A 26,814-nucleotide genomic window follows, 5' to 3' on the forward strand; every position below is an offset into this window, starting at 1 on the left:
GCCCAGTGTTTGATCTCGGTAGACGGTGGCCGGAAAGGGACAATGGTTTCCATGTGAGCGGACCAACGCGCTCGCGAGGGGGAAGATGCAGTGAGTGAGTGAGTGAGTGAGTGAGTGCGTGCGTGCTGAGGGGCGATGAAGCAGCCAGAGACGCAGGGGGCCGACAGTGCAAGAGCCGTGCCGCGCCGGGGCCTCGTGGGGGGGCCGGACTTTGAGTTTTTCCGGCGTCGCTATTTCACGCCGGCCGAGGTGGCCCAACACAACGCGCTGGAAGACCTGTGGGTGTCCTACCTGGGCTCCGTGTACGACCTGACGCCGTTGGCTCGCAAGTACAAGGGTAAGGGCCGCGCTCTGGGCCAGGGTCGGGGTGTGCGTCGCGGGCCAAGGGCCCGGTTCTTGCGCGGCTGGCGCTGACGGCGGCTGCTCCTTCCCAGGAGACCTGCTGCTAAAACCCATCGTGGAAGTTGCCGGCCAGGACATCAGCCACTGGTTCGATCCGAAGACCAGAGACGTGAGTTCTGCCGGAACCCGGGGTGGGGTGGGGGGTGGAATGGGACCGCGGGACCGCGGGGTGGGGAGGAAAGGCGGGAGCTGGCCGCAGTCGGAGGTCGTGACTGCCCCGAGGCCCCTCTCCCGATCCCTGCGTTAAAGATCCGCAAGCACGTCGATCCGCTGACCGGTACCCTGAGATACCGCACCCCCCGGGGCCGCTTTCTGCACGTCCCGCCGCAGCTGCCGCGTTCGGACTGGGCCAATGATTTCGGGAAGCCCTGGTGGCAGGGGGTGCGTTATGAGGTGGGGCGGCTGTCTGCCAAGACCCGCAACATCCGCGTCATTAACACGCTCACGTCGCAGGAGCACGCGCTGGAGGTGAGAACCGGTGCCTGCGGGCAGGTCAGAGGGAACTGGGAATCCCAGCAACTCTCCCGGGAGATCTTCAGGCCGTTGGCTCTCTATAGCCAGTGGGAGCAGTATTTTCCCCCTCTTTAGGGGTAACCGAGGAGAGCAGACCACCTAGGTCTGCGGGGTTGGGAATGGAGGAGTGGCCGGATCACAGGGTACAAGAGAGGCCCTCATAAGCCCCGGGTCAGCAGTTCATGCACCCTAGTGATCGTGGTCCTCGGAAGCACTCACATGCTGTGTTTTGGATAGTTGTTGCAATTGGACTCTTATTAATGTTCTCTGTGGAAGGGATGAAGGGAGGGGGCAGTGACTCTGACCCTTTAGGGCCATCCGCCGCATGCTGGAGCTCCAGCTTCGTTTGGGGGACTGGGAAGTGCCTAAAAATGCTATCTGCCAAGGGAGGCACTCTGAGCCCAGCACGATCATCTGCGCTCCGGGCCTTGGCTTGGGGCGCCGGTCTGTGTGCGTGTGTGTCCCATCCAGAATCCTGGGGGGTGGGGCGCTTTCATGTTCTGCAGGTGGGGGCCCAGGAATCAATGTGGGAAATCCTGCACCGCTGTCTCCCCTTTAATGCACATGCTGCCAGCTATACATGGAAATATGAGGGGAAGAAACTGAACATGGATTATACCCTGGAAGAGAATGGGATCCGGGATGAGGATGAAGAATTTGACTATCTCAACATGGACGGTACACTCTACACACCTGCAATACTGCTCTACTTCAATGATGACCTCACAGAGCTATAGGGATGGAGACGAAGGCTTGTGTGGACTCAAGATGTATTTTGAGTTTGGCTGTATCTGCCCTGTAGGTGGGGGAGGGGGCGGAGGGCTGGACATAGACCTCCACTCCGATCTGGGAACTGGCCTGTGGTTCCCGCGTCCTTCTGAAGTGTACACGTCCTATTTCCCAGTCCCACTGTGATTTGTTCAAAGTTAGGGAGAATGCTAGAAGCACGTTCATTAGTTCTCAGGAGTGACGTGAGAAGATAAAGTACCTTGGGTTAGGGAGACAGCCAGAGCTCAGGCAGAACTTTTTGACAGTCGGAGAAGAAGTCCTACACAGGGATGAGGGATGGGAGAACTTGTATGGCAGTGATGGGAACAGGGACGGCTGCAAGAGGATGGGATTTCCACAGACAGGAACAGGAAGTGTCTATTGCTGGCCATACAAAGCTGGCTGATCTGCCTTCTGAAGAGTACTTGATAGTTGGAACCCCAAAGGGAAGAAAGGAAGTGAAGGGTTAGTTGGTAGTTCAGGCTAGACCTTATGCTATGTGCTTCGTACACCCTTTTTAATACAGCTACTCTCTAAGGTGGGTGCCGTCACCACGATTTTACACAGAAGTCTTTTTGAAGCTAAGAAAGATTTTTTTCCCTATTTGGCTTTTGTAAGCGACTGATGACCCCAGGCAGCATCCCATCCAGCAAGTAGAGGGGAGCTCCTTAAGCTCGGCAAGATTTAGTAGCAGGAAGGCACACTAGTTAGTGGCCAGGATGCAAACTCAAGTCTAAATCCAAAGTTTGTGTTCTTTCAGGGTAGAGAGAGGATCTCGCTGTCCTAGGCTCGTCGCAAAGACAGCCACCATGGGGGCTCGTCGCAAAGACAGCCGCCATGGGGGGCCAGATTCGTCTCCTTTAACCCCGGCAGGGGAGGGGAATGAGGATGACAGGCAGCCCCCCCACCCGCGGAGTCTCCTACCCGCAGCACCTCCTGCCAGAAACGCCCCCCTCTCCTCGCACCCCCGTCACTCTCTAAGGAGATCCTAGCTCCTAAATGCCTCTGGGATGCATCCTCTTCCTCACCGCTTGTCCAGACCGCTGTGCAGATGTCCTCACCAGCCCCCCACTTCCGCGTCCGCCCCCCACCCCCCATGCAGCAGTCCGAGTGAGCGCTGAGAACCAAACCCAGGCATCTGACTTTCCTTCCTTCGGAGTCTTCAGTGGCTTCCGGGTGCTTTGGGAATAAAGTCCTGTCCATCTGAAGACGCTGCACGAACCGGCCGGTGACCCCCTTGCGTGCCTCACCTCTGTTCCCTGTGTCCTAGCCGCTGGGGCTGTCTCCGTGACCCAGAGCCCTAACACACACCGTTCCCTCTGCCTCCACATTCTTCCTCCCGTCCCCCACCTAGCTGACCCTAAATGTTTCTTCCCCAGGAGCTCTTCTGATTTCTTGGTGTAGAAAGCAAGATGTTCCATTAGATCGTCTCTTAGCATCACACTTATTCCAGAGTACTTATTCCAGTGTTGGTTTTAAGATTACGGATGTGAGACGGCCATCTGGGTCACCGCCGGGTTCCCAGTGTTGGGCACACAGTTGCTGCTCAATAAATGTTGATGGGATGACCTCCAATGTTGAGTGAATTCATCTGTCCATAGTAACTAGTGTGGATGGGACGCTGTGACCTGGGAGGCAAGGTGAGACCAAGAAGTAGGACGTCTGGCGGCTGTGGCAGCTTCTCTGTCCTGGTTCCCCTCAGAACGAGACCAAACCCTAGAGGCCTTCCTCTGCCCAGATTTGGGGGGAAATCCACCTGCCATTCCCCCATATGGCCATCAGGTGGCGGTCGTCGCCCACAGAGTCGGGGGCGGGGGGAGGGGGGACAAGGGAGGGAAAACCCGCCCAAGTTCTAAAGAGGTTACAATCAAAGGGGGCTCCCTGGAATGTACAGGTGGGAGGAAGGATCTGAAAAAGGAAACACCACATGGCTACTGTTTTATTAGCATTTGCCTACATTCTGGTCTGTATTTTGTCCACCAGGAGTAAAGTTTGAGGAATAAAACCCATGGCATGGCACAGGTAGGGGCTCCGATTACAGGTGTGGGTGTGTTCAGGGCCAAGTGCAGAGCTGCAGACGGAATAAAGAGCACGCATTTCAAAGAGAATACAGTACATTCCCTTAGTAACACTTATCGACGTGTGTGTGCGTGTGTGTGTGTGTGTGTGTGTGTGTGTGTGTAAAGCTTTTCCCGAGGCACTACCTTGTTGTTCTCTACAAATCCAAGGCTGGCTATTTGCATGAGGAGTATGTAAATAATGCCTCGGCCAAAAATCTAGAAAGTACATAGCACATGAGCGTGGGGTCCAAGTCCTCTTGCGGTGACCTCTTCCGTTTTGGAGCAGGGTGGGGTGACAGTTGGAATACTGAATGCTGCCCATCCTCAGGAAACCATAGCGACTTCAAAGGACTCAACTGGCAGATTTCCCTCGAGCCGCCGTCCCTGTGAGCACAGATCACTGAGGAGAGCAAAGGCCCGTATGTCCTCACAGGGGCCGCCTTCTCAATGAGATAAAACATACACACATGAAAAGGTAAATGAAGACAGTACCCGATAAAGGACCAAATTATGGTCTAGAAAAAGTTTCCACCCTCAGGGCAAGTCGCAAGTGGATTCTTTACCTGGATCTCCAGAAGTGCTGAGGTGGTTTCTAAATCGTGTGTCTGTGTGTGTGTTTGCACGTGTGCGCAAGCTCAGATATGTATTATTTTGGAGAAAGGTGCTATCATTTCCATGAGTCTCGAAATGGCCCAATCCTCTGCCCCGACATAGTACACACACACACACACACACACACACGGGTCATCTAAAGTGACGTATCAAAGGTGATAATATAATGTAGTCCCGGGACTCTGAGCACCCGTCTCAATGCTCTACCTCGACTCTTACACCTGTGTTCCCATGGCAGCAATTCCTAAAGCTTTAACCCTGGGGGCGAAGTTTAGGACTAGTCTGAAACCTTTTAGTACTGCCCCCGATTCCGATCTGGATGCACGCTGGAGCAGAGGGAGGGGATCTCTCATTTAGTCTTGACCCCAACGCCCAGACACTGGCGGCAGGTTAAGGTTGACGGGCCCAGCCCCGCACAGCCGAGTTTGGGTAAACCCCATGGATATTGTTGCTATTGGGACGGCCTCCACCATCTGACTCAGTCATCTCTGCGCCTGCAACAGCCCCCGAATGCCCGGCGTGGAGTGGCAATAAAGACACACCTGTATTCATCATCCAGGAATGAACGGTCCACGTAAGCCCTGCTCTTTGAAATGTTGGAACTCGGGCCACACGACGCAGAACACGTGAAGGCCTTGCCACTTGCCCACTCTGGCCATTTGAAGAGAGCTGCAGAGAGGTGGAGAGTCACATCTGTGCTGGTGAGTCCTGCCGGCCCTCCTCTGGAGCAGTGAGCAAGATGAAATGTCCCCCTGCCCTTAGCGGACAGCCCCTCCGGGCAGACCTTCCTGCACCCCGCGGGTCACTGAGAACGGATCCCGTGCAAAGAACAGAAGGCTCAGTGCTCGGACCTAACTACCAAGAGTTCGTTTTTCTCAAATAAGAGTCTGTGGTGCCGTCATTCCATGGGGCAGCTCTGGGCCTCACGTTTGTCGCTGGTCTCGCTTCTCTACTTCTGGCCCACGCCACCGTGGGCAGGAAGGGGGGAAGGGGGGAGGCGGGAAGGGCGGGGCCTAGATCCAAGCACTCATTTTGCTAGCGGTCCTTCGAAGACTTCTGAGCACATCTCACTGATGGGACGTGGGTGGCACAGGACCCTTGGCTGCGAGGGATGTGGGATGACGTCCACAACAAGAGCAGGGACGCACAGAGAGGTCGGTGTTGCCTGGAGATCTGCGTGCACCTGCATTCATCACGTACTCATTCACCCGCCGTCACAACAAACCGGAGTACTGAGGACCCGGAGGCAGAGAGAGATGAACGAACTTGCCAAAGGTCACACAACTACACGGTGAGTAGCCGCGCCGCGCTCCGAGCCGAGCCGCGCCACCCGCTGTGGGACACAGGACGCACACAGGACGCGGGTCCAGCTGCCTGTGGGACCTGCCTGTCGCTGCACATCAAAGCCAGCCTTCAAACAGCCCCCGATCTTTATTTTGCTAACGGACCTGGGATGTGGGCAGTTCCGTGGGGACCCCGCCCGGTGTACTGCCCCGAGCTGCAGGATCCACTTGCAAGTGGCTCAGTGGCACCGCTGGCAGGTGCTGTTGGCCGTGGACACCCCTTGTGTGGCCCCCCCACGGGGCAGCGTGGCCTTCCCCCACCCCCCACCGTGGCAGCCAGACACGGAGAGCAGGTAGCTCCAGACGAGTAGAAGGAAGCCGGCCTCCAATCCAGGGGGAGGGAGGAGGCCTCCCGCTCAGAGGGAAGGGGCCAAAGTGACATTGTAGTAAACGCGGGCTGGACGGCAGATCTTACATCTGAAAGCCCCCCAGGCTCCCTTCTGGCAGGGCCTTGTCCCATGCTGTCCCCTGCGCCGAACGCCCCACGCCTCACTCCTGGCTTGGTCAGCTCCTTCCCCTTTAGAGGCTCTGCTTAGTGTCATCTCCTCGGGGGAGTCTTCCCTGACCCCTCCAACCGTGTCAAACATTCCTTCCCTCCCTCTCAATGCAATGCAAGTATTTAGTGTTAATTCAGTTTCATGTCCACCTTCCTCCCTTCTTAGACTCAAAGCTCTAGGAGGGCAGACAGCTGGCCCGTATTTGCCACTGAGTACCCAGCACCTCCCTCTCTCGGTGCTCAGCCCAGGGCAGTCACTCAAGATTCATAAAAGGAACAGAGGTGAAAGGCTAAGTACGAGGTGCCTCAGGAACATCCAACCCCAGCCTGGGGAGATCAGTGAAGGCTTTCGGGACAGGCATCACCTCCAGCTGAGGCCCGAAGGGACCAGGGAGTCGAGGGATAAGCAGGAGAGGACAGAAGGCTTCCTGCAAAGAATAAACAGCACAGAGTTTAGGGGTAAGAGTGGTGAGCTGGGGAGCAGAGGGCAAAGCTAAGAGACAGCGGCTGGGGAGGGTGGGCGATGAGGGGTGTGGAGGCCAGACCAGGTCAACTGAGGCTTTGTAAACCTGGCTTTTGTTTGTTCATTTGTTGAGATATAACTCACACACTATGAAAGTCACCCTTTCAAAGTGTACAGTTCAGGGTTAAGGGTTTTCTAGGGAGAATGGCACAATCAGATTTGCACGGTAAAGAGGTGACCTGCTACAATGTCAAGAGAATGGACTGGAGGGGAGAAAAGTGGGGGAGAGGGATGGAGGCGGTGGGGACTAAGTTCGGGGCTGCGGAGGTCAAAGGAGATGGCCGGAAGTGAAGGCAGAATCACCTGGCTCCGTAATTTCCTGGAGGCAGGTCTGGGGCAGAGGGAGGAGACCAGGATGATACACCATTGTCTGGCCCCGGGGGACCGAGAGGATGAAGAGTCGGCCGGCGGAGAAGGGGACTCTGATGGGGGAAGAAGGTGATGTGTTGTGAGTTGGCCGTGAAGTCACTTTGGGGCACACAAATCACAGGCGGTCCGCGGCACGGGGTCCTGGAAGAGCGCTCAGGGCCGGCGTGTGAGGTGTGAGGACTGCCATCTGCGGGGATGAGCCCCTGCTCGAGGATGGAGAAGAGCCGGAGTGCTCTTTGGAGAGTGACCGAAGACAATGGTGGAAGCTGAAGGAGTATCAGAGAGGAGGGGGTGGTAAACGCTGTGAGGCGGTCTATCGAGGTCAAGACCAGGACTCGGCTGTCCCCGGACGGAGCCAACAGCGAAATGGTCGTACGTCAGAGAAGGCGGGCTGTCGTTGGATGAGGCATGACCGGCTGGTCGCAGAAGAAATCCAGCTGCAGAGGCTTTGGGACCACGCGCAGAATACTTTCCTTTCTTCAGACCCCGTTTCTTTAGCTGTCAGCTATGAGTAACAGAAGTAAGCGTTCCCAAAGGACAACATGCATAAACCAGGACACGGTCACTCTACACGGAAGCTCCCTTCCATGTTGTTGGGAAGACTGAATGAGCTAGAGTATGGGAGAACGCCCAGCAGCGCCCAAGGCCTTTTGAACAGGCACCCCCAAATTTTCGTTTTCTTCTCCTTTCCATGTGCCAGCAAGAATTTCATCACGCATGCTTCTTGTGGGACTTCCTGGGATTTGGCGTTACTCAGCATCCAGGTGACATCCGTCACGGTTAGAGACCTGGTAGGCCGTATCTGGGACTAACATTTGGTTTCCAACCCAACAAAAGTGTTTGTGCCTCCACTGGGAGAACTGGGCCCAACAGAACCTGGCTCGTTTCCTATATTCTCGGGTTGGCTTGTGTATAGGAAGCAGGAGAGAGCCTGGAAATGGGGCCAACTGTTGGGAGCAGAAGCTACAGCCCTTAGCTCCTTCAGGGCAAGTGCTGTTCGTACCTCAGGCCGCAAATCCTCTCACCTTCAGCTGCGTTAAGTGAATCTCTCTACGGTGAGAAACGGCCCACAGTATATGGGATTGTTTAGGGTACGAGCTACCAACTGTCTGGCATCTTACAGCCCGCGCTCTCTGCAAGTTAGCTCTCCTGATGCTCCCGACGGCCCTGTGAGGGAGGCCCTGAACTCCCTGTGTCACACACGGAGGGCTGGGCCTGAGGGAGAAGTCACTTGCCCAAGGTCACTTTGTAAGTGGAAGAGCTGGGTTTGCAGGTGCGACCCGACCCCCAAGCTCAAACTCTAACGGAGGGAGTGGGTGACCTCATTACTTGGCTCTCGACTACATATTAGGAGTTACGCAGTCTGGAATATAGAATCTTTTGGGGGAAAAAAAGTTGATTTTAGTTTACTAATCATATCTAATTTAGTCTAAAATTAGAGTGACTTTTGGAGTGCCTGGGTGGCTCAGAGGGTTGAGCGCCTGACTCTTGATTTCAGCTCAGGTCATGATCTCATGGGTTGTGGGATCGAGCCCCGCGTCGGGTTCCATGCTCTGCAGGGCGTCAGTCTGCTTGAGGATTCTTTCTCTCTCTCCTCCTGCCCCTCTCCCTGCTCGCACACGTGCGCACACGCTCTCTCTCTCTACAGTAAATAAATATATCTTAAATAAATAAAAACAAAATGACTCTCGTTGTCCGGAGAGCTCGATGGCGAAAAGGCCCAAGAGCAGGCCAAGGGGCAGGAGGGAGCCAGCTTGGGGTTGGCATTGACCACGACAAAGCTATAATCTGAGAGACAGGTATCAGCCAGGAAAGGTGTCAGGGCAATTCTGCTCAGACAACTGGGCTTGACGTTAGAGGGCATTTCTAGCTAGCCAGCCAATGGAGAAGGAGTGAGACACTGTGAAAAGACAATGTCAAAGGGAGGAACGGGTTGCTTTTGGCCATTTCGTACAGGACCCTACAGTTTCCATGACCATGGTCAATCGGCGCGGGTCTAAAAGAAACAGTGAAGAGAAAGACCACTGATTTGGGGCTTAGAGCTTCCTCCTCAACGAAGAGCAAGGGAACGGATTTCGCTAAAAGCCAGCAATAGAAGTGTAAGCAGATGTGAGATCACAGAAGCCGAGCAAGGACTATTTCAAGAAGGGGGTGGCAAGTGAAGAACTCAGAAATAGCCTCCGTATCGGCAGCCCGGGGGCTGTCGGCCGCCTGCAGGTCATTCTTCCAGGAGGCGCGGCTGTGGGTGGGCACAGGGAGGTAGGGTGGCAGCTGGGGGGGCGGCGGGGCTCCAGAGGACTTCTTTTAAAGACAAGGAGATGTGGTTGAGAAGGAGCAAGTAGAAGGGGAGGTAAGGGAGCGCTGCGGGGTCTCCGGGAACCATTAGTCCCCGAGGAGGCGGCAGGGGTGGGAGGCAGAGCCCCGGGCCCGCAGGGACCAGCTTCAGACGGGACCAAGAGGAGGGAGGAGGGAAATCCACAAGCTCAGTGTCTGAGTGTCTCAGTGCTACGGCTTCCAGGGAGCTCTCATCTGATGATCTGGCTCCTGGAAGGGGAGGATAAGGTTTCCTCCTGGAGTAGGAAGGTGGAAGAGGTCTGAGGAACGCGAGGAAGGTTTGGAAAAGTCACCACGGGGAACTGAAAGGCGGCGGCGGGCTAGGGAAAAGGATTTCTGAGCAGGGACGCTGGTCGGCAGGGGCATAGAGGGGTCCTTGGGCAGCGCTGTGCATGCTGGGTATAAAGAGGCAGCAGAAGCGGCCACGGTTTGAGGTGTGTGGGAGGAAGTCAAGGACAGGACACCAAGACACCTGGCAAGACAGTGGCTGAAATGACAGAGCATGGGCTCTAAGCTGGATGGGGATAATGGATGGTGAAGGCACTAGAGTGTCTTTTGGGTCCAAGAAAAGCAGAGAGATGAGAGCTGGAGGGACAGAAAGTTGTAGGCAAAGCAGGGGGCTTGAAACTAGAATTTCAGAAGAGGTGAGTGTAGAGGTGGGACAGGTGTGGAATGGAGAGAAAGGTCTTTGGTTAGGGAGTCGAGGGCAGGACTGAGTCAGGTGCCCATCTTCAGTGAATGAGGGGGCAGGACCAGGGCGAGCACACATGGCCAGGAAGAGAGGCGCTGGGGGCCCAGCCAGGCTGCAGAAGCTTAGAGCGGGGTTTGTCACCTGGGATGGGGGACCTGGAGTCAACCCTGGAGATGAGGAAATAGATTCCTTTGGGGCGCCTGGGTGGCCCAGTCAGTGAAGCGTCTGCCTTCGGCTCAGGTCGTGATCCCAGGGTCCTGGGCTCGAGCCCCACATCGGGCTCCCTGCTCAGCGGGGAGCCCGCTTCTCCCTCTCCCTCTGCTTGCCCGCCCCCACTCATGCTCTCGCTCCCTCTCTCTCTAATAAATAAATAAAATCTTAAAAAAAAAAAATAGATTCCTTTACGTATGTGGTCTCCAGACTTGTTTGCCACATTACTGTAAACTATTTTTTGGAGACTACTGAACTTTGTGACCAAATATTTGATGGCACCTCCTATTCTTTCTTCCCGTATGTCTTTTAAAATTTTTTTAAGCTTAGTCTTATTTTTCATTGTAGAACATGGGCTCTTCACAGAAAATTCCAGGTAGGCAAGCATAAAGATGCAAAACAAAATCACTCTTACTCTATCACTTAGCAGAAACCACTCTTAGCATCTTAACCACTTCCTCCTAGTATTTTCCCACATGGTTGCGATTAGACTACATACATGATTTTATATTGTTTTATGCAATTCACAGCAGATCGTAAGTTGTTAAAAGGAAACCATGAGAGAACCAAGAACGGTGGTTGTCTCTAGGAGAGGCACAGACCGGAAAGACACTGGAAAGTTCTGGGGTGCTGGAAATACTTTAGATCTTTACCTGAATGGTGTTCACACAGGAGTATACATTTGCACAAACTCAAAATGTACACCTGAAAAAACCCCAACCAAGCGAACAAAAAACAAAACGAAATCAGATCATGAGCATTTGCTCATGCCCTTTGGTCAATGGGGAGAAAGGTTAACAATCAGTGAATCTAGGAGAGTGTGTAGGTACCAACAAGTCAGGAAAGGACAGGTGTTGGCGAGGGTCTGGAGAAAGGGGAGCCCTCCTACGCTATGGGTGGGAACGCAAGCTGGTGCGGCCACTCTGGAAAACAGCGGGGAGGTGCCTCAGAAAGTTAAAAATAGAGCTACCTTATGACCCAGCAATTGCTCTACTAGGTATTTACCCAAAGGATGCAAAAATACTAATTCAAAGGGATACATGCATACTAATGTTTAAAGCAGCATTATCTACAACAGCCAAATTATAGAAGCACAGCAGGTGTCCATTGACAGATGAACAGATAAAGAAGACGTGTGTATATACACACACTGGAATATTACTTAGCCATAAAAAGTGAAATCTTGCCATTGACGACACGGATGGAACGAGAGGGTATTTTGCTAAGTGAAATAAGTCAACCAGGGAAAGACACATTCCTCATGATCTCACTCATATGTGGAATTTAAGAAACAGAACAGATGATCATAGGGGAAGAGAGGAAAAAACAAAACAGGACAAAATCAGAGAGGAGACAAACCGTAAGAGACTCTTAATCACAGGAAACACACTGAGGGTGGCTGGAGGAGGGGGGTGGAGGGCTGGGGTAACTGGGTGCCAGGCATTAAGGAGGTCACGTGATGGAATGAGCACTGGGTGTTACATGCAACTGATGAATCACTGACCTCTACCTCTGAAACTAATAATACACTATATGTTAATTGATTGAATTTAAATTTTAAAAATGGTAAAAAAAACAACAACAACAAATGAGCAAAGGGGAAAAAGAGAGAGCGAGGCAAACCAAGAAACAGACTCTTCACTGTAGAGAACACACTGATGGTCAGCAGAGGGGAGGTGGGGGGGGATGGGTGACGTCGGTGATGGGATTCAGGAGGGCACTTGTGATGAGCACCGGGTGACGTATGGAAGTGTCGAGTCACCATATTGTACCCCTGAAACTAATATAACCCTGTACGTTAACTACACTGGAATTTAAATTAAAAAAAAAAGAGTATACAGGTGTCCACAGCGCTCCTTCAACTTTTCTGTAGGTTCAAAATTTCTCAAAATTGAGAAGTTAGAGGTGGGAAGGGACCTAATCGCAAAAAAAAAAAAAGCAAGGAAACAACAACAAAATTCAGGAGACTGGGTAGGTAGAGGTGGGAGGGGAATGTGGAATAAGGAAGATCAGACAAGGCTTTAAAAATATTACTATTGTTACATTTATTAAACCAGATGATGGAGTCACATGTTCATGGTAATATTCTTTGTGGCTGATGTATGTTACATCTATTCTTGTGAGCCTGTGGAATAGTTCTCAATAATAGATAAAAATTTTTAAATTAAAAACCTCCATAAATAACATTTTAATGGTTTCTCATAATCTTTAATTGCTATCTGACTTTCTCACCAAAACTACCTTCAGGGGTGACCAACTGCTGGGGCGCCTGGCTGGCTCGGTCAGTGGAGCATGGGACTCTTGATCTTGGGGTTGTGGGTTCAAGTCCATGCTGGGTGTAGAGATTACTTTAAAAAAATTTAACGTCTGGGGCATGTAGGTGGCTCAGTCTGTTGAGCGTCTTGACTTTTGGTTTCAGTACAGGTCACGATCCCAGGGTCGTGGGATCGAGTCCAGTGTCGGGGCTCTGCACTCAGCAGGGACTGGACTCTGCTTGAGACTCTCTCCCTCTTCCTCTGCCCCTCCCCAATGCTCACGCGCGTGCACGCACGCTCTCTCTAAAAATAAATAAAATCCTTAAAAAAAAAAAATCAAAATCTTAAAAAAAAAAAGGTGACCAACTGCCAAAGACAGTACTTTTCCCAGTTCGCACTTTTTTTAAAAAAGTTGGGATATAATTTATATCCCATAAAATTCATGATTTCAAAGTGTTCAGGTCAAGAGCTTTTATTTTTTAAATATTTTATTTATTTATTTGACAGAGAGAGAGAGACAGCGAGAGAAGGAACACAAGCAGGGGGAGTGGGAGAGGGAGAAGCAGGCTTCCCACTAAGCAGGGAGCCCCATGCGGGGCTCAATCCCAGGACCCTGGGATCATGACCTGAGCCAAAGGCAGACGCTTAACCGACTGAGCCACCCAGGCGCCCCTTGAGCTTTTAGTATAAAGTTCACAAGACCGTACAGCTATCCCCACTACCTCATTCCAGAGCATTTTCATCACTGCAAAAATAATCTACCCACTAGCAGTCATTCCCCATGCTCTTCTCCCCTCAAGTTGGGGCAAACACTACTGTTTTCTGCCTCTGTGAATTAATCTATTCCGGACACTTTGTAGAAGTGGAATATGATATGTGGCCTTTTCTATCTAGTTTCTTGCATTTTGCGTGATGTAGTCAAGGTTCTTCCCTGCTGCAGTGTTTATTGCTGCTTCATTTCCCTTTATGGCTGAATAACATTCCGCTGTGTGGATATACTATATTTTGTTTCTCCATTCATCGGTTGATGGGCATCTGGGCTGTTCTGCTTTGGGGTTGTCATGAATAATGCTCCGTGAAGATTCACGTGCACGTTTTTGTGGGGACACACTTGTCAAGTCTCCCAGGTGTATACCTAAGACTGAAATCGCTGGGTCGTATGGTAACTCTGTGTGTCACGATTCGAGGAGCGGTCAGTTGGCGCTCTTCTTGCCCTCTTCTTGCTTCCAGAAGCTGTCTCCTCGATCCACCACAGTAACACTATTGGGCACGCCTACCGCTCTAGCAATCTCTGTTTTCCCTTTGGCTTCTCTTCGCCCCCACCCATTCTTCAAAGTTCCTCCAAGGTTCTGGCCTCTACTCTTCACTTGATGAGCTAACAGTTCTTACCCTTTCAAGCGCTACCAACATCTACTAGAACTTTCTATCATGACCTTACCACCCTAGCCAGATGGGGTCGACACACTATTGCTAAGTACTTTCTTAAACGACACAGATTGCCCTTCTTCCTCCTATCTGCTGTAAATTTTAGTGATCTCTGGGGGCCTACTTCAGATGCAACTACACATGAAAGGTCTTCAACGATCTCCCTCTCCGAACCAAGGTCTCTCTTCTCTGAATTCTCTGATTTTATAGCCCACAGCAATGATCATTACCCCATATTGTTAGTTAACGGTTCTGGTGTGTTTATGTCTGAACTCAAATGGCTCTCCTCCCTCCACCCTTGGTCACTGAAACATTCCCAGCCTGCTTTAAAAGATGCACAGCGAAGAAATGTTTTCCTTCCCAGTGGTACCTACTACGGTTTCTCATATATTCTTCTAGAAATACTTTATGGATATTTACATATTTTTTTCTCTCATCAACAGTACCATATTATATAAGTGCTCTTCTATACCCTTATTCCCTTCATACTTTCATTCCTTTTTAAACTAGAACCTCACTATTGTTTTCAAAAGTTTACATCACATCCACTGATTATACCTTGCTTATGTATTTTTCTCCTCAAAGAGTTAGAGATTAGTGAAGAATGATTTCTTTAGAGAAATTATACTACTTTTTGACGCATTTGGCTTCATTTGCTAATGTGATCATGAGGCTACTTAAATTTCTTTTTCTTTTTTTTTTAAGATTTTTAAATTTATTTATGAAGGAGGGGGAGCAGAGGGAGAGATACGAGCAGATTCCTCACTGAGCGCAGAGCCTGACACAGGGCTCAGTCTCACAGCCCTGCGATCAAGACCTGAGCAGAAACTAAGCGTCAGCTGCTCAACCGATTGAGCCACTCAGGTGCCTGTTTACACATATAATAAATATTTTCTCATTGTAAAAATTCAGAATTATAAATACAGCAGCTAAATACCCCTGACTATTCTTTCCCAAAAGTAACCACTATTACCAATTTGGTATGTATTATGTCCAGAATTTTTAAAGGCATTTATATATACATATATACATACACACACATACATATGTGTGTGTGTATCTGTAGAAACATACAGCCTTGTTTTTAGTTTCTTTGAACATAAACTAAATGATATTGTAACGTATACATTGTTTTGCAGCTTGCTTTTTGCCATTTGGTAATATAGTAAAGAATCTTACCCCGTAGATGTAACTCATTTCTTTCTTTTTTTTTTTTTTTTAAGATATTTTAATTTACTTGACAGAGAAAGACACAGCGAGAGAGGGAACACAAGCAGGGGGAGTGGGAGAGGGAGAAGCAGGCTTCCCGCAGAGCAGGGAGCCCGATGCGGGGCTCGATCCCAGGACCCTGTGATCATGACCTGAGCCGAAGACAGACGCTTAACGACTGAGCCACCTAAGCGCCCCGTAACTCATTTCTTAATTGCTGGATAGTTGATTTAGCAATTCCTTACTATTAGGGATTTGGGTGTTCCCAATTTTTTGCTATTACAAATAATGGTGTAATGAGTATCTTTGCACCCGTCACCTTCTGCACACACAAGTGTGATGACTGGCAGGGTAGATGGTAAGGAGTGGAATTGTGTGTCAGAAAATAGTATTTTTAGGGGCGCCTGGGTGGCTCAGTCAGTGAAGTATCTGCCTTCAGCTCAGGTCATGATCCCAGGGTCCTGGGATTGAGCCCCACATCCCCCGCAGGGGAGTCTGCTTCTCCCTCTGCCCCTCCCCCTCCTCGTGCTCTCTAATAAATAAATAAAATCTTAAAAAACGAGAAAACATGTATGTTTAAAGGTGTACTAGAGGGTCGCCTGGCTGGCTCAGTAGGCAGTCGGGGTAGTGAGTTCAAGCCCTACATTGGGCTGGCATGTTACTTTAAAAAAAAAAAAGTTTAGAAGTGTACTAGATACAATTAAGTTGACTACTGCCAGTTCTACAATATAGTTGTTAGAGATAGTAAGTTATGTATGTGGCCACCAATTTCACATATTAGTTCCTTTAAAACCTGAGAACATCGCATTGACTTACAGGTCATCTCACATATAGTAGAAAGAACACCAGACTAGAGATTGGAAGATAGAGGCTCAAGTCCTGGTTCTGTCCCTAACAACCAACTTGATCTTAGGCAATCCTTTCAACTTGTGGGCCCCAGTTTCTGTGCCTACAAAATTAGATGAAATGAGGTTTCCTAAAATATGGTCTCAACACCATTGATTGCATGTAAGATGTTTTTATTTTTATTGTAGTAATTACTTGTATTTTAAAATAAATTAGGAATGGGGCGCCTGGGTGGCTCAGTCAGTTAAGCGTCCGACTCTTGATTTTGGCTCAGGTCATGATCTCAGGGTCGTGAGACTGAACCCCACGTTGGGCTCCATGCTCAGCAGAGAGTCTGCTTCTCTCTCTCTCCCTCTGCCTCTGCCCCTCCCCCTGCTTGCACTCTCTCTAAATAAATAAATATTAAAAAAATAAAATAAATTAGGAAGTAATTACCTCATCAAATCAAGGACTTATAGATATTGTTTCTCAATAATATGAAATTTACTTTTTAAAGGACATTTGTCTGGGGCTCCTGGCCAGCTTGGTCGGTGGAGCATGCAATTCTTGACCTCAGGGTTGTGAGTTTTAGCCCCACGTTGAGTGTAAAGATTACTAAAAAATAATAATAAACTTTAAAAACAAAAATTTGAAGGACATTTGTTTAACTTAAAGTGAACTGACTTAAAGAAAAATAGCAAGCATACAAGAGTACAGGGTGGTATGCAAATACGGCAAATCATGAATGTGATATATGAAAAACTGAAGTTTCTTTGTGAAATCAAGAAGAGGTTAGATGAAAGCTGTAGATCCCAGACTTTTGGATTTTGATAACCAGCAAAATGTAAAAAAAACAAAAAAAACAAAAAACACAAAAAGTCAGTGATCAACATGGAGTTGCTGACTTTTTCTTGTCTTAAGTACATTAAGAACAACAAAACCCAAACCTATATACCTATCTCCATTATTTAGTAAAAAGATACTTAAAATGTTGTATAATTATAAAAAGTGCATGTTGAAAAATTTTCAAATTGTACAGCAGTATAAAAAGTCTTTCTTTCTCTTCCTTCATAAAATCTATTATGGACTGCCTTCCATACAGATCCACCTCATTTTTAGAAAGGACCTTTTTAACAAATATATTATTAATATATAAGCATACATATACATGTAACATATATTTGTTATATATAAATATAGTATGTTCTATATTTATGCCACATAAAAATCTCTAGAAGAGATATGTAATCTCAAAACAAAGGACACCTTCCCAGGGAAGGACGAGTAGCAAGCTTACTTAGCCATTTGGAAACCACTGGTCTAGACACCCTTCTCTCTAAAATTCCATGAGTAAGTCTAGAATATCCTAGGTATTCACATGACTTTCATTATCACTCATCTATCTATTTCAAAAGACAACTAGGGACCTCTTTGATATTTCCTTGAGTAGAAAATCACAGAGTGCAGAGTGATTTTTCAGTCCTCTGACCTGCCTGGTGACACGAGGACACATCTGTGCCCTACTGATCGCTGTCACTAGTCCCTATATCAGAGTTTTAACCTGGGGTCCACAGATTTCCCGGTGTTCCCAACACTGTGAAAACATACGTGGTATTTTGCATATACCAGACGATCCCTGAACAACACGAGGGCTAGAGGTGCTGACCCTTTGCACAGTGCAAAAACTTTTGACGCCCCATACCGTAACTACTGATGGCCTACAGTTGACCAGAGGCCCCACCAACACCATAAATAATTGGTTGCCCATAATTTGCGTGTTATACGTACTATATACTGTATTCTTACAATAAAGCTGCGAGAAAATACATTAGTAAGAAAATCATAAGGAAAATGCGTTTACAGTTCTGTATTTATCGCTACTGTAAGTTTATATCATCTGTTTATGAGATGAATCATCTGTCAGTACCTCCGTCTACGCTGTCTGATAGGATGCGACGCGCTCTAGACCTTATACACGGGGGATGTGCATTACTAACACCGGACATCAAAAATGAAAAGATAGCACATGGTCTCTTAAGTGTTTTTGTGCATAAGTTTGAACGTTAAAAAAAATAGGTTTGGGTGATATTTTAAGTTGGCAAACGATAAAATCGTATCTGCGTGTATTTTATGCGTTTGTGAAATACCTAACATTTTCTTAATTTTTTTCTATGTTTCTAGGCTATGCAGCGCATCTGCAAGTTTTTTCAAATTATCGCACATCTCCAAAATATCTTCCAATATATTTATTGAAAAAAATCCACACGTAAGTGGACCCGTGCAGTTCAAACCCGGGTGTCTTGTTCAAGGGTCAACTGTATACTGTTTTGCTGCGGGAAGGGCTTATAACCTTCCACGTACCAGAAAAGATTAGAGGCTCTTGCTTTGGGTAAGTTTCTTGCTTATGCGTTAAAGAAATAATCTTGTGGCTTAGGAGTCCCTCACAATTTTCTTCTAGTTCTTTCTTGGCGGGAGGGTGGCGTCTAATTTCTGGTTTGCATTTGACAGGCTGCCTGCCTAAGTTCCTTGTTCTCACTTTAATGGTTTTCTCAGTAAAAACAAAAACCATTCTCCCCTAGCCATGAGTCATATGGCATTTTAATTTTGTATTTGATTTTTAGTTTTTGAAGTATGGAGGATGGAAAAAGTCAGGGAGTGGTGTCCACTCTGACACTGGCAAGTGGGGAGACAAGCGGCTAGAGACGGGGAGATATGCAGGCCCAGATAAAAGGCGTAAGGACAGACATACAGACAGGCTGGGGAGGGGGGGAAGGAGAATGAGTGACAGGGAGGCCGGCAAGAGCGCCAGGAGAGACACGGGCGGGCAAACGGGCGGCGGGCAAGAGAGAAGGCAGGCCGACCGAGGAAGGAAGAGAACAAGGAGAGAGAGGAGACAAAGTGATAGATAACAGTGTCTGAGGCCGCACGGGGCTCTGTGACTGATAAAGCGCCATCACATACATTACCCCGCAGGCAGACAGGGAGAATCCAGCAGACAGATGGGGTGATGGAGGGATGCAGGCCAATCAGACAGAAGAGGGGGAAGGTGGCCAATCAGAGGGACGCTAGAATGCAGCCCAAGACAGACAGTTGAGGGGAAAGACAGAACCGAGAAAAGAGAAGTGAGAGAGGGAGGGCGGGAAAGGGGAGAGAGGCCCAGAGGCCGAGGCTGACACCGTGCGGGTCAGGAACGCGGGTGAGGAAAGAGCGGTGCATTCTGTGCAAAACTTTCCTTGCCGTCCTCCTGGAGAGACGCGGACAGAGGCCATGTCTTTGCTGCCCCCAAGCCTGAGCCTCATCATCTTCGAGGTGGCAGGGCAGAGGCGCCGGCGGGAAGGAGGAAAAGGGAGCAAAGTCGTAGGAGGAAGCAGTTTTTCAGACCGGGAGGAAGACACCCTCGTTGGACAGGCCCAGGGATCGAGAGTAGAGGCCTGTGAATGCTGCACATGGACGCGTGCACACGGACGTGTCGGGAAGGCAGGGCAGGCCCGCACGCACTCTACGTGCACACGAGCTGGGCCCGCGGGCTGCCTAACTTAGAACGTGGTACTTTTCAGTTCGACGGGGCCCCCACGTCCTGTCTCAGTTGATCCACATGATACATGGCTGGGCGATGAGGGGACCAGCAGAGCTGGGCTGTGTCCAGGGAGCTCCCCACGCAGAGGAGAGCCTGGCAGGGGTGAGCGCGCCTCGGGTACCGGCCGCAAGAACAAGTAGCCAGTCCGTCAGAAAGACAGGTGCCCTAGAGTAGAAGCAAAAAAAAAAGGAGCAAGAACTGGCAGGCCCAGTGAAGTGCGAAGGCGGAGTGGCTGAGTGACAGAGAAAGAAGCATCCAGCAAGACTGGGAGAGGAGGAGGAAGGAGGGCAGCAAACGGCAAGGGACTTAGATCTGGGGAGACCCTCGTCTGGAACAACAGCTGAGAAGCGCAAAGTGGTGGCTGCCTCAGGGACAGGGGCAGGGGGCCGGCGGAGAGGGGCAGGGGGCCGGTGGAGAGGGACAGGGGGACAGCGGAGAGGGGCAGGGGGCTGGTGGAGAGGAGAGGGACAGGGGGCCGGCGGAGAGGGGCAGGGGGCCGGCGGAGAGGGATAGGGCGCCGGTGGAGAGGGGCAGGGGGCTGGTGGAGCGGGGCAGGGGGCTGGTGGAGAGGGACAGGGGGACGGCGGAGAGGGGCAGGGGGACGGCGGAGAAGGGCAGGGGGCTGGTGGAGCGGGGCAGGGGGATGGCGGAGAGGGGCAGGGGGATGGCGGAGAGGGGCAGGGGGATGGCGGAGAGGGGCAGGGGGCCGGTGGAGAGGGGGCAGGGGGATGGCGGAGAGGGGGCAGGGGGATGGCGGAGAGGGGCAGGGGGCCGGTGGAGAGGGACAGGGGGCTGGTGGAGAGGGACAGGGGGATGGCGGAGAGGGACAGGGGGCTGGTGGAGAGGGGCAGGGGGATGGCGGAGAGGGGCAGGGGGTCGGCCGAGAGGGGCAGGGGGGAGGTCCACGCGGCACGGGACACTAGCGCCTCACACGTTCTGCACAGCATGTGTGCTACCGATTGGGACGCTGAGGGACGTGCAAAGAAGGTGAAAGAAGAAGAGCGGCGGCGATGTGCACGGCGAGAGGCAGCCAGGCAGCCGGCCGGCAAGAAAAGGCGGGAAGAGCAGGGGAGGCCGGGAAGACGGCAGCGAGGCCGGGGCAGGCCGACCGCCCGAGGAGCCAGGAACACAAGCAGCGGCGGGGCCCCCCTCGAGCGGAGGCCAGCAGGGAGACGAGGCAGGGCGGGCGGCGCGGCAGGAAGGCCCGGAGACGTCGGGGCGAGGGCGGCGCTGACAGCTCTGGGGTAGAGGGGCCCCCGCCGCGGATGGGGAGCGGGTTTCAGGAAGCCAAGGGAGCAACAGCGGACGTGCAGCCGGGGGAGAACGAGGCAAGCACTGGACGGGGAGCCCGCGGCAGCGAAGCGGGCAGGGCGGACAGGCAAGCAGACGGACGCACGGGGAGGCGAGGAAAAATCTCGAACTTAGCAGGCATACATAAGGGGAGGAACACGGAGAAGAGCAACATAAGAGGCAAACCCAGATAGGGAAGCATGGCAGGGCCTGGAAGGTAGACAAACCAAGAGACGAAGGCTTAAAAAAGTGACAGAGACAGGCAGGCGGGGAGACAGATGGCTGGAGAGAGAGTGGTGGGCAAACAGCCAGAGAAGCAGACAGACAGCCAGAGAAAGAGGCTGCCAGCCAGTCAGGGAGGGGCAGACAGGCAGGCAGGCAGACACCATAACAGGAGTGAGCAGGTAGAGAGGCAGGCGGGAGCCAGGATCCAAGACGGCAAAGCGAGAGAGGTCGGTGGGAGAGAAGAGGAGCGGAGAGGTGGGCGGACAGAGGGGGACCCGGACAAGAGGAAGGAGGAAGCAAACGAGCAGATCCACATGCAGAGCACACTCGAAGGAATGACGAATGTGGGGACAGGGGCGCACACCTGCAGCTCCGGGCACACGGTGGCGGGCGGGCAGGGGTGCTCGGCGCACGGGGAGGGGGCACCCCGAGGCAGGCAGGCCGAGGCGCACACGATGTGCAGGGCTGGCCCACATCCACGTGGGGACACTCCGCCCCGACACACGCCGAGGGGCCAGGGAGAGGAGGCAGCCAGACACACAGGAGGAAGAGACAGACACATGGAGGCCGAGCCCGGAAGACAGAAGTAAACAGAAACAAGACAGAGGTGGAAAGTCACTTAGAGGTGACAGAGGCTGAGAGCCGCGGGGACGGGAGTCAGTGTCGGCGAGGAAATAAAATCACACACACAGAGAAGCCCCCGTACAGAAAGAGGGGGATACCCAGATGGCCTCGCACAAAGAGACTGAGAGAGGGAACAGAACACGGTCGAACAGAAGAGGGACGAGAGGTAGACTCGGCGCAGGACTGACGCAGGAGCCCAGCCGAGAGACTCCCAAAGGCCAGGTCAAGAAAAAGATGGACATCCTCGCTCGGTCAAGTGCATCAGTGTGTGTATATGGGGGATGGTGCATCAATAAAGAATATTCCAGCCTCCTAAGCAAACATTGGCACAGTATTCCCCGTCGTCGGAGGTGCTCCTGAGCACTGCTGGGGGGGCGGGGGGGAGGGTGCTGGCAGCTCTGCTCAAGAGGTAGAGAAATAACCCAGGAGAGAAAGGGTCCCCCAGGCAAAGGAGGGGAAGCAAGGAAGGGGCAAAGGGAGATCAAAAGGATGGGAGGAAGCCGGAGTTAGTCAGGAAAGGTGACAGGGACTGAAAAGGGTAGGAATGAGCTTTTTGCCCTCCTTCCTTTGCTGGCACCGCTCAAGAGGCAAGTTTTAGAGGACTTCTCTGATGGATCTCTGGATGAGAACGCGACTTCAGGACTCCTCTCCAACCTTCCATCTGATTCTCGGCACCACTTCTGAGATAAACACTGGGGTACGGTGGGACATCACGGGCCAAGGAAGTGGAATGAAAATTCCAGGGGGAACCCCTACCTCTGTCTTTTTCTCAGTCCCAGAGACTTTTCTGTTTCACCGTACCTCAGTTTCTTCTACTTTACCAGTGTCCGAGATCATGGAGAAAGGGAAATATACTGCAACGGGAGAAGAGAGAAAACAATTTCACAATTTTTCAGACTTGACTCTTTCCCCTTTATTCTAAAAATCTGTACTCCTGACCCCTAAATTAATTTCCCAAGTCAGATGAATTTTATAGTCCGAGCCATTGGGGGAGGGGAGGACGAGGTAAAGCAGAAAAGAGTGCAGATAAAATTTACAACAATTATAAATCACTGAAAAGGCTGGGCAAAGGGGAGAATCAAACATGGACTCCTTTGAAAAAAAAAAAAAAACTCAATCATTGTATCTATTCATATCTCTCCCCCAAAAGTCACTAGAATTTCTGTCACTTTTTTAAAAGAAAGGGGAGAAAAATCCAGCCCCGCTCCTCACTTGAAGGATACGTACACAATTAAATGCGTTTTGACTTCAGGGAGGTATGCAGAAACAGAGTTATATATAAACATATATTTCATCTTTTCCTTTTCAATGCCTGAAGGGGGAAAAAAAAAAAAAACCTTCACATCAAACCACTCCCTTCTGAAGTATTCAGAAAAAAAAAAAAAAAGCTTTTCTTTAAGAGAAGGGAGGTGGGGAGGAAGAGACTAGTAAAGAAAAGAAAAATATTTAAATCTAGTTGGACTAGTATCTAACTAGTTAACCTTTAACAATTTATGCTGATGTCAGACTGAGCATGAGTACTGATTAATGCCCCCCCTCAAATATTTTTTTATAGGGGGGGGAGTTAGAAAGAGCAGCCATTTTTGTTTTATGCAGAAATCCTTCATGCCCCCCCCAACGCGCACACACACACACACACACACACACACACACACACTCACACACTCACACACACACACACAGTACACAAGGAAAATATCTCTATTAATCTGTGCACTAATCAGTTATGAAAAAAGGGAGAAATTTGTGGGTTTCTGGGTAGAGGCTTGGAGATGGGGGTGTAACAGGGAGGAGAGTGGGGGGGTGAAAACTGAAATATTAAGCCAGCCATTTTGTTTTAAAAGGGGATTTTTTCCCCCCTCTCCCTTTCTTCATGGAGGGGGTGGCGGTGCTGGGGGGGGTTGTTTTAAAAATAATTTCAAGGCGGCCATCTTAGTGCCTCAGCTCTGAGAAATATTTCTGAGCGCCCCCCTCAGAATTTAAATATATTTAAAGCAACGGAGAGGGGGGCAGAGAGAAGTCGAAAACTTTTATATATATATATTTTTTTAATCCCCCTTTCTTGTTCTCTTGGGAGGAAGGGGAGAGGGGGGGAAAAAAGTCTCTCAATTTTTTCCAAGACAATTTTTGGGGGTGGTTCGGCCCCCCTCCTCAGCCGGCGGCCCCGAGGGGGGGTTCTGGAGGGGGGTGGCCCGGGGGTTTGGGGGGCTGGGGGAGGCGGTGGGGAGGAGGAGGAGGACGCCGCCGCCGAAGAGGAGGAGGAGGAGGAGGAGGAGGAGGAGGAGGAGGTGGTGGTGGTAGCGGTGGGGGAGGCGGGCGGGCGGTGGGTGGGGGGGTGGTGGGGGGGCCAGAGCCACAGGATGGCTTCCCCTCTGAGGGACGAGGAGGAGGAGGAGGAGGAGATGGTGGTGTCGGAGGAGGAAGAAGAGGAGGAAGAAGAGGGCGACGAGGAGGAGGAGGAGGTGGAGGCGGCCGACGAGGACTACGAGGAGGACGACGACGACGGAGTGCTCGGGCGCGGGCCGGGCCACGACCGGGGCCGCGACCGCCACAGCCCCCCCGGCTGCCACCTCTTCCCGCCGCCGCCGCCGCCGCCGCCGCCGCTGCCCCCGCCGCCGCCGCCGCCCCCGCCGCCAGGTAAGCGGCCGCCCCGACTCCCCCCTCCCCCCCGGCCCGAGCGGGAGCCGCGGGCGCGCGAGGCCGGGCGGGGGCGAGGCACCCACCGCGCGGCCGAGCCGAGGCGAATCCGGGGCGCGGGGCGCCGGTGTCGGGCCCGGGGCCCCGCGGCGGGCCGGGCGGGCCGGGCGGCGGCGGGCGGGCGGCGGCGGCGGCCGCGGGGCCAGGCCTCTTCCCCTCCCCCCGCCGCACCCCTCCCCCGCCGCCGCCGCCGCCGCCGCCGCCTCCTCCGCCGCCGCCGCCGCCGCCGCCGCCGCCGCCGCCGCCCGGGCTGGAGAGCGCTGGGCGCGAGCTGCGCGCGCGGACCGGGCCACTCGGTCGCGGCTTTCGGGGGAGGAGGAGGAGGAGATTTTTTTTTTTTACCCTCGGCGGGGAGGGGGTAGGCAGGAAACGGCCGCGGCGAAGCCAGGGCCCCCTCCCTGGCCGAGCGAGGGACCGCGGAGACCCTGGCGGCCGGACGGCGGCGTGGAGGAGGGGCGCGTGGGGGAGGGGCGGCCGCGCGGGCGCCCCTCGGGCTCCGGCCCGAGTGGGGTTGCACTGAGGTAACGGGGGGGTTTCCGCGTGTGGAGCGGACCGCGGGCCTAACCACCCCCCCTCAGGCGTGGGGGGGGCGGGGGCGGGGGTGGGGGTCGGTCTCCGTCGGACCCCCGCCTGCGGGGACCCGGGCGCCCGCCAACTCCGGGGCGTGCGGCGGCACGTGGGGGAGGGGTCGCGTGGATGTCTGCGGGCGGCTGGGGCCCGGGGGCAGGTGGTGGCCGCAGTCCGCGCAGACCACTTCCTGGAGTCGGACTTGCTCCTGCCGCCTCTCCCCCCGGCTCGGCACGGGGAGAGCACTGCGTTAAGATCGGGGAGCGCGGGGAGAGTGTCTGGGAAACTAGATGCCCCCAACTCCACCCCCTTTATCTCCACTCTGCTCCCGGCTCTTTTGTGTCAAGTGCGGGCCCCCACCCCCCCCCCCGCGTGACCCCGTCAGTCTGGGGTGGCCGAGCTGCCCAGCTGTGACTCTCACGTGGCTGCCATTCACTGTCACTCACTCTCTCGCTGAAACCACCCGCACCTTGATCACGCCGGGGGGCGTGAACTGCCCACCCAGCTGTTGTGCAGCTTGACCGTCACTCGGCACCCCTCCCCCGGGATGACAAGTCACCCGGCCGCCCTCTGGGCAGTTCCCCCAGGGGTGGAAGGGGCAGACTGCTGCCTCGCATGGGGGGGGGGGGACAGCAATGGCCCCATTCAGACCACCCTCCTAGTGGAGTGATTTCGGATCTTCTTGAGGACAGGGGAGCATCCTGAGGGTGCTCACATCTTCTCCTTGGGGCAGGGAAGGGGACACCCATACCCCCAGGCCTCTGGGTGCCATGCAGCACAAATGCACCAAACTTCAGGACGGCTAACATCACGCTCTTTGTGAAACTGTCACATTGATCTGTGTGGCTTATGTAGCAAATGTTCCTGTTCAGTTGAGACCACCTTTGAGGGAGTACGGGGTGCCTTCTTGGGGGGGGGGGCGGAGGAGGGTGCGTGTCTGATGGAAACAGGGACCTCCCCCCCCCCAGGCTTGTCTGAAAAAGGGAAAAGTTTTTAGAAAGTTATCCCAGGGAACCCATGGATTTGCAAGAAGGAGAAGGAATAAAGAATCGTGGGGAGGGGGATGCCTGGAGCACGGCAGACGTAGCTAAAAAGGGAAAGAAAGGATGTCAGGTTGTGTTAGGGCACCTATTTGTTTGGAACTTGGAATGTGGTATTTGGGTGTTTTTGATCCCGTATTTGGGGATGTGAGCGAGAGGGGCATGAAAGAATCTGAGGTCGAGGTGGGTCTTTGTGTCAGTCCTCCCTCCCCATCTTCCCTCCGCTCTCTCGACAGCCGAGAAGAAACGTCAAATGTTTTTTAAAAATTTGTATTTGAAATGAAAACCCACCTCCGCGCTCTCCCGGGGCCATTGTATCCCTCCCACCCCCTTTCAGCCCTCCGAGTCAAATGAGTGACCCAGATGCACCCCCTCAGATGACTTTCTGAGGCAAAACTTTGGGAAAATATTTTTGGTCCGCTCGTTATTTCTGTCTACCTAAGTGTGGGCAAAATAAGCCTCCTCGAAGGAAATGTGTGCGGGCTGCCCTCCCTCATCCTTCTCCAGAATATGAATTTGCACGTATTAGAGGCCTATTGTTTTTCATTCTGACTGCTTTGATTCTCACCATTTTGTTTTACATTCTTACCCAAGACCAATTTTATCCCTTCCCCCCCCTCCCGTCTCCTTACATTGTTAAACGTTTAAAATAATAGCACTCGTGTTGTGGGGGAAGGGAGCAGGAAGCCAAAAACTCATTTCTTCTCCCTCCCCCTTCTGGCAAGTCTCGAGAAATAATATAACATAATATATAGATGT

The 26,814-nt window shown here is 52.3% G+C and overlaps 2 protein-coding genes and 1 long non-coding RNA gene across 27 annotated transcripts in view; 2 read left to right on the plus strand and 1 right to left on the minus strand.

The window, feature by feature from the left end:
• CYB5D1 (cytochrome b5 domain containing 1) lies at nucleotides 1-18,610 on the plus strand. Of its 2 annotated transcripts, none has more exons than XM_078067885.1 (4): nucleotides 1-337; nucleotides 435-511; nucleotides 652-870; nucleotides 18,217-18,610. In XM_078067885.1, the coding sequence occupies exons 1-4, from the start codon at nucleotides 136-138 to the stop codon at nucleotides 18,286-18,288; spliced, it is 570 nt and encodes a 189-aa protein (XP_077924011.1). In that variant the 5' UTR covers nucleotides 1-135; the 3' UTR covers nucleotides 18,289-18,610. The 2 variants fall into 2 exon arrangements, with proteins under 2 accessions (XP_077924011.1, XP_035950413.1); XM_036094520.2 differs by lacking the exon at nucleotides 18,217-18,610 and adding an exon at nucleotides 1,422-3,258.
• LOC118537138 (uncharacterized) lies at nucleotides 3,610-24,578 on the minus strand. 10 transcript variants are annotated; one of them, XR_013445995.1, is made up of 6 exons: nucleotides 24,475-24,578; nucleotides 22,979-23,063; nucleotides 22,508-22,605; nucleotides 7,021-7,591; nucleotides 4,898-6,622; nucleotides 3,610-4,127 (listed from the first exon to the last, which is right to left on the minus strand). It is a non-coding gene; the product is annotated as an uncharacterized LOC118537138 (long non-coding RNA). The 10 variants fall into 10 exon arrangements; XR_013445992.1 differs by having other exon boundaries at nucleotides 3,610-6,622; nucleotides 22,553-22,605; XR_013445989.1 differs by having other exon boundaries at nucleotides 3,610-6,622.
• CHD3 (chromodomain helicase DNA binding protein 3) overlaps nucleotides 24,087-26,814 on the plus strand; it is a 24,225-nt gene continuing 21,497 nt past the window's right edge. For all 15 annotated transcript variants that reach the window (XM_078067869.1, XM_078067876.1, XM_078067874.1 and 12 more), the window contains exon 1: nucleotides 24,087-24,388. In XM_078067869.1, coding sequence (XP_077923995.1) covers nucleotides 24,112-24,388 — 277 coding nt within the window. In that variant the 5' untranslated portion in view covers nucleotides 24,087-24,111. The remainder of the gene's footprint in view (nucleotides 24,389-26,814) is intronic.

The sequence above is a fragment of the Halichoerus grypus genome, chromosome 2, assembly GCF_964656455.1.
Source record: "Halichoerus grypus chromosome 2, mHalGry1.hap1.1, whole genome shotgun sequence".
In the NCBI taxonomy this organism is placed as follows: domain Eukaryota; kingdom Metazoa; phylum Chordata; class Mammalia; order Carnivora; family Phocidae; genus Halichoerus; species Halichoerus grypus.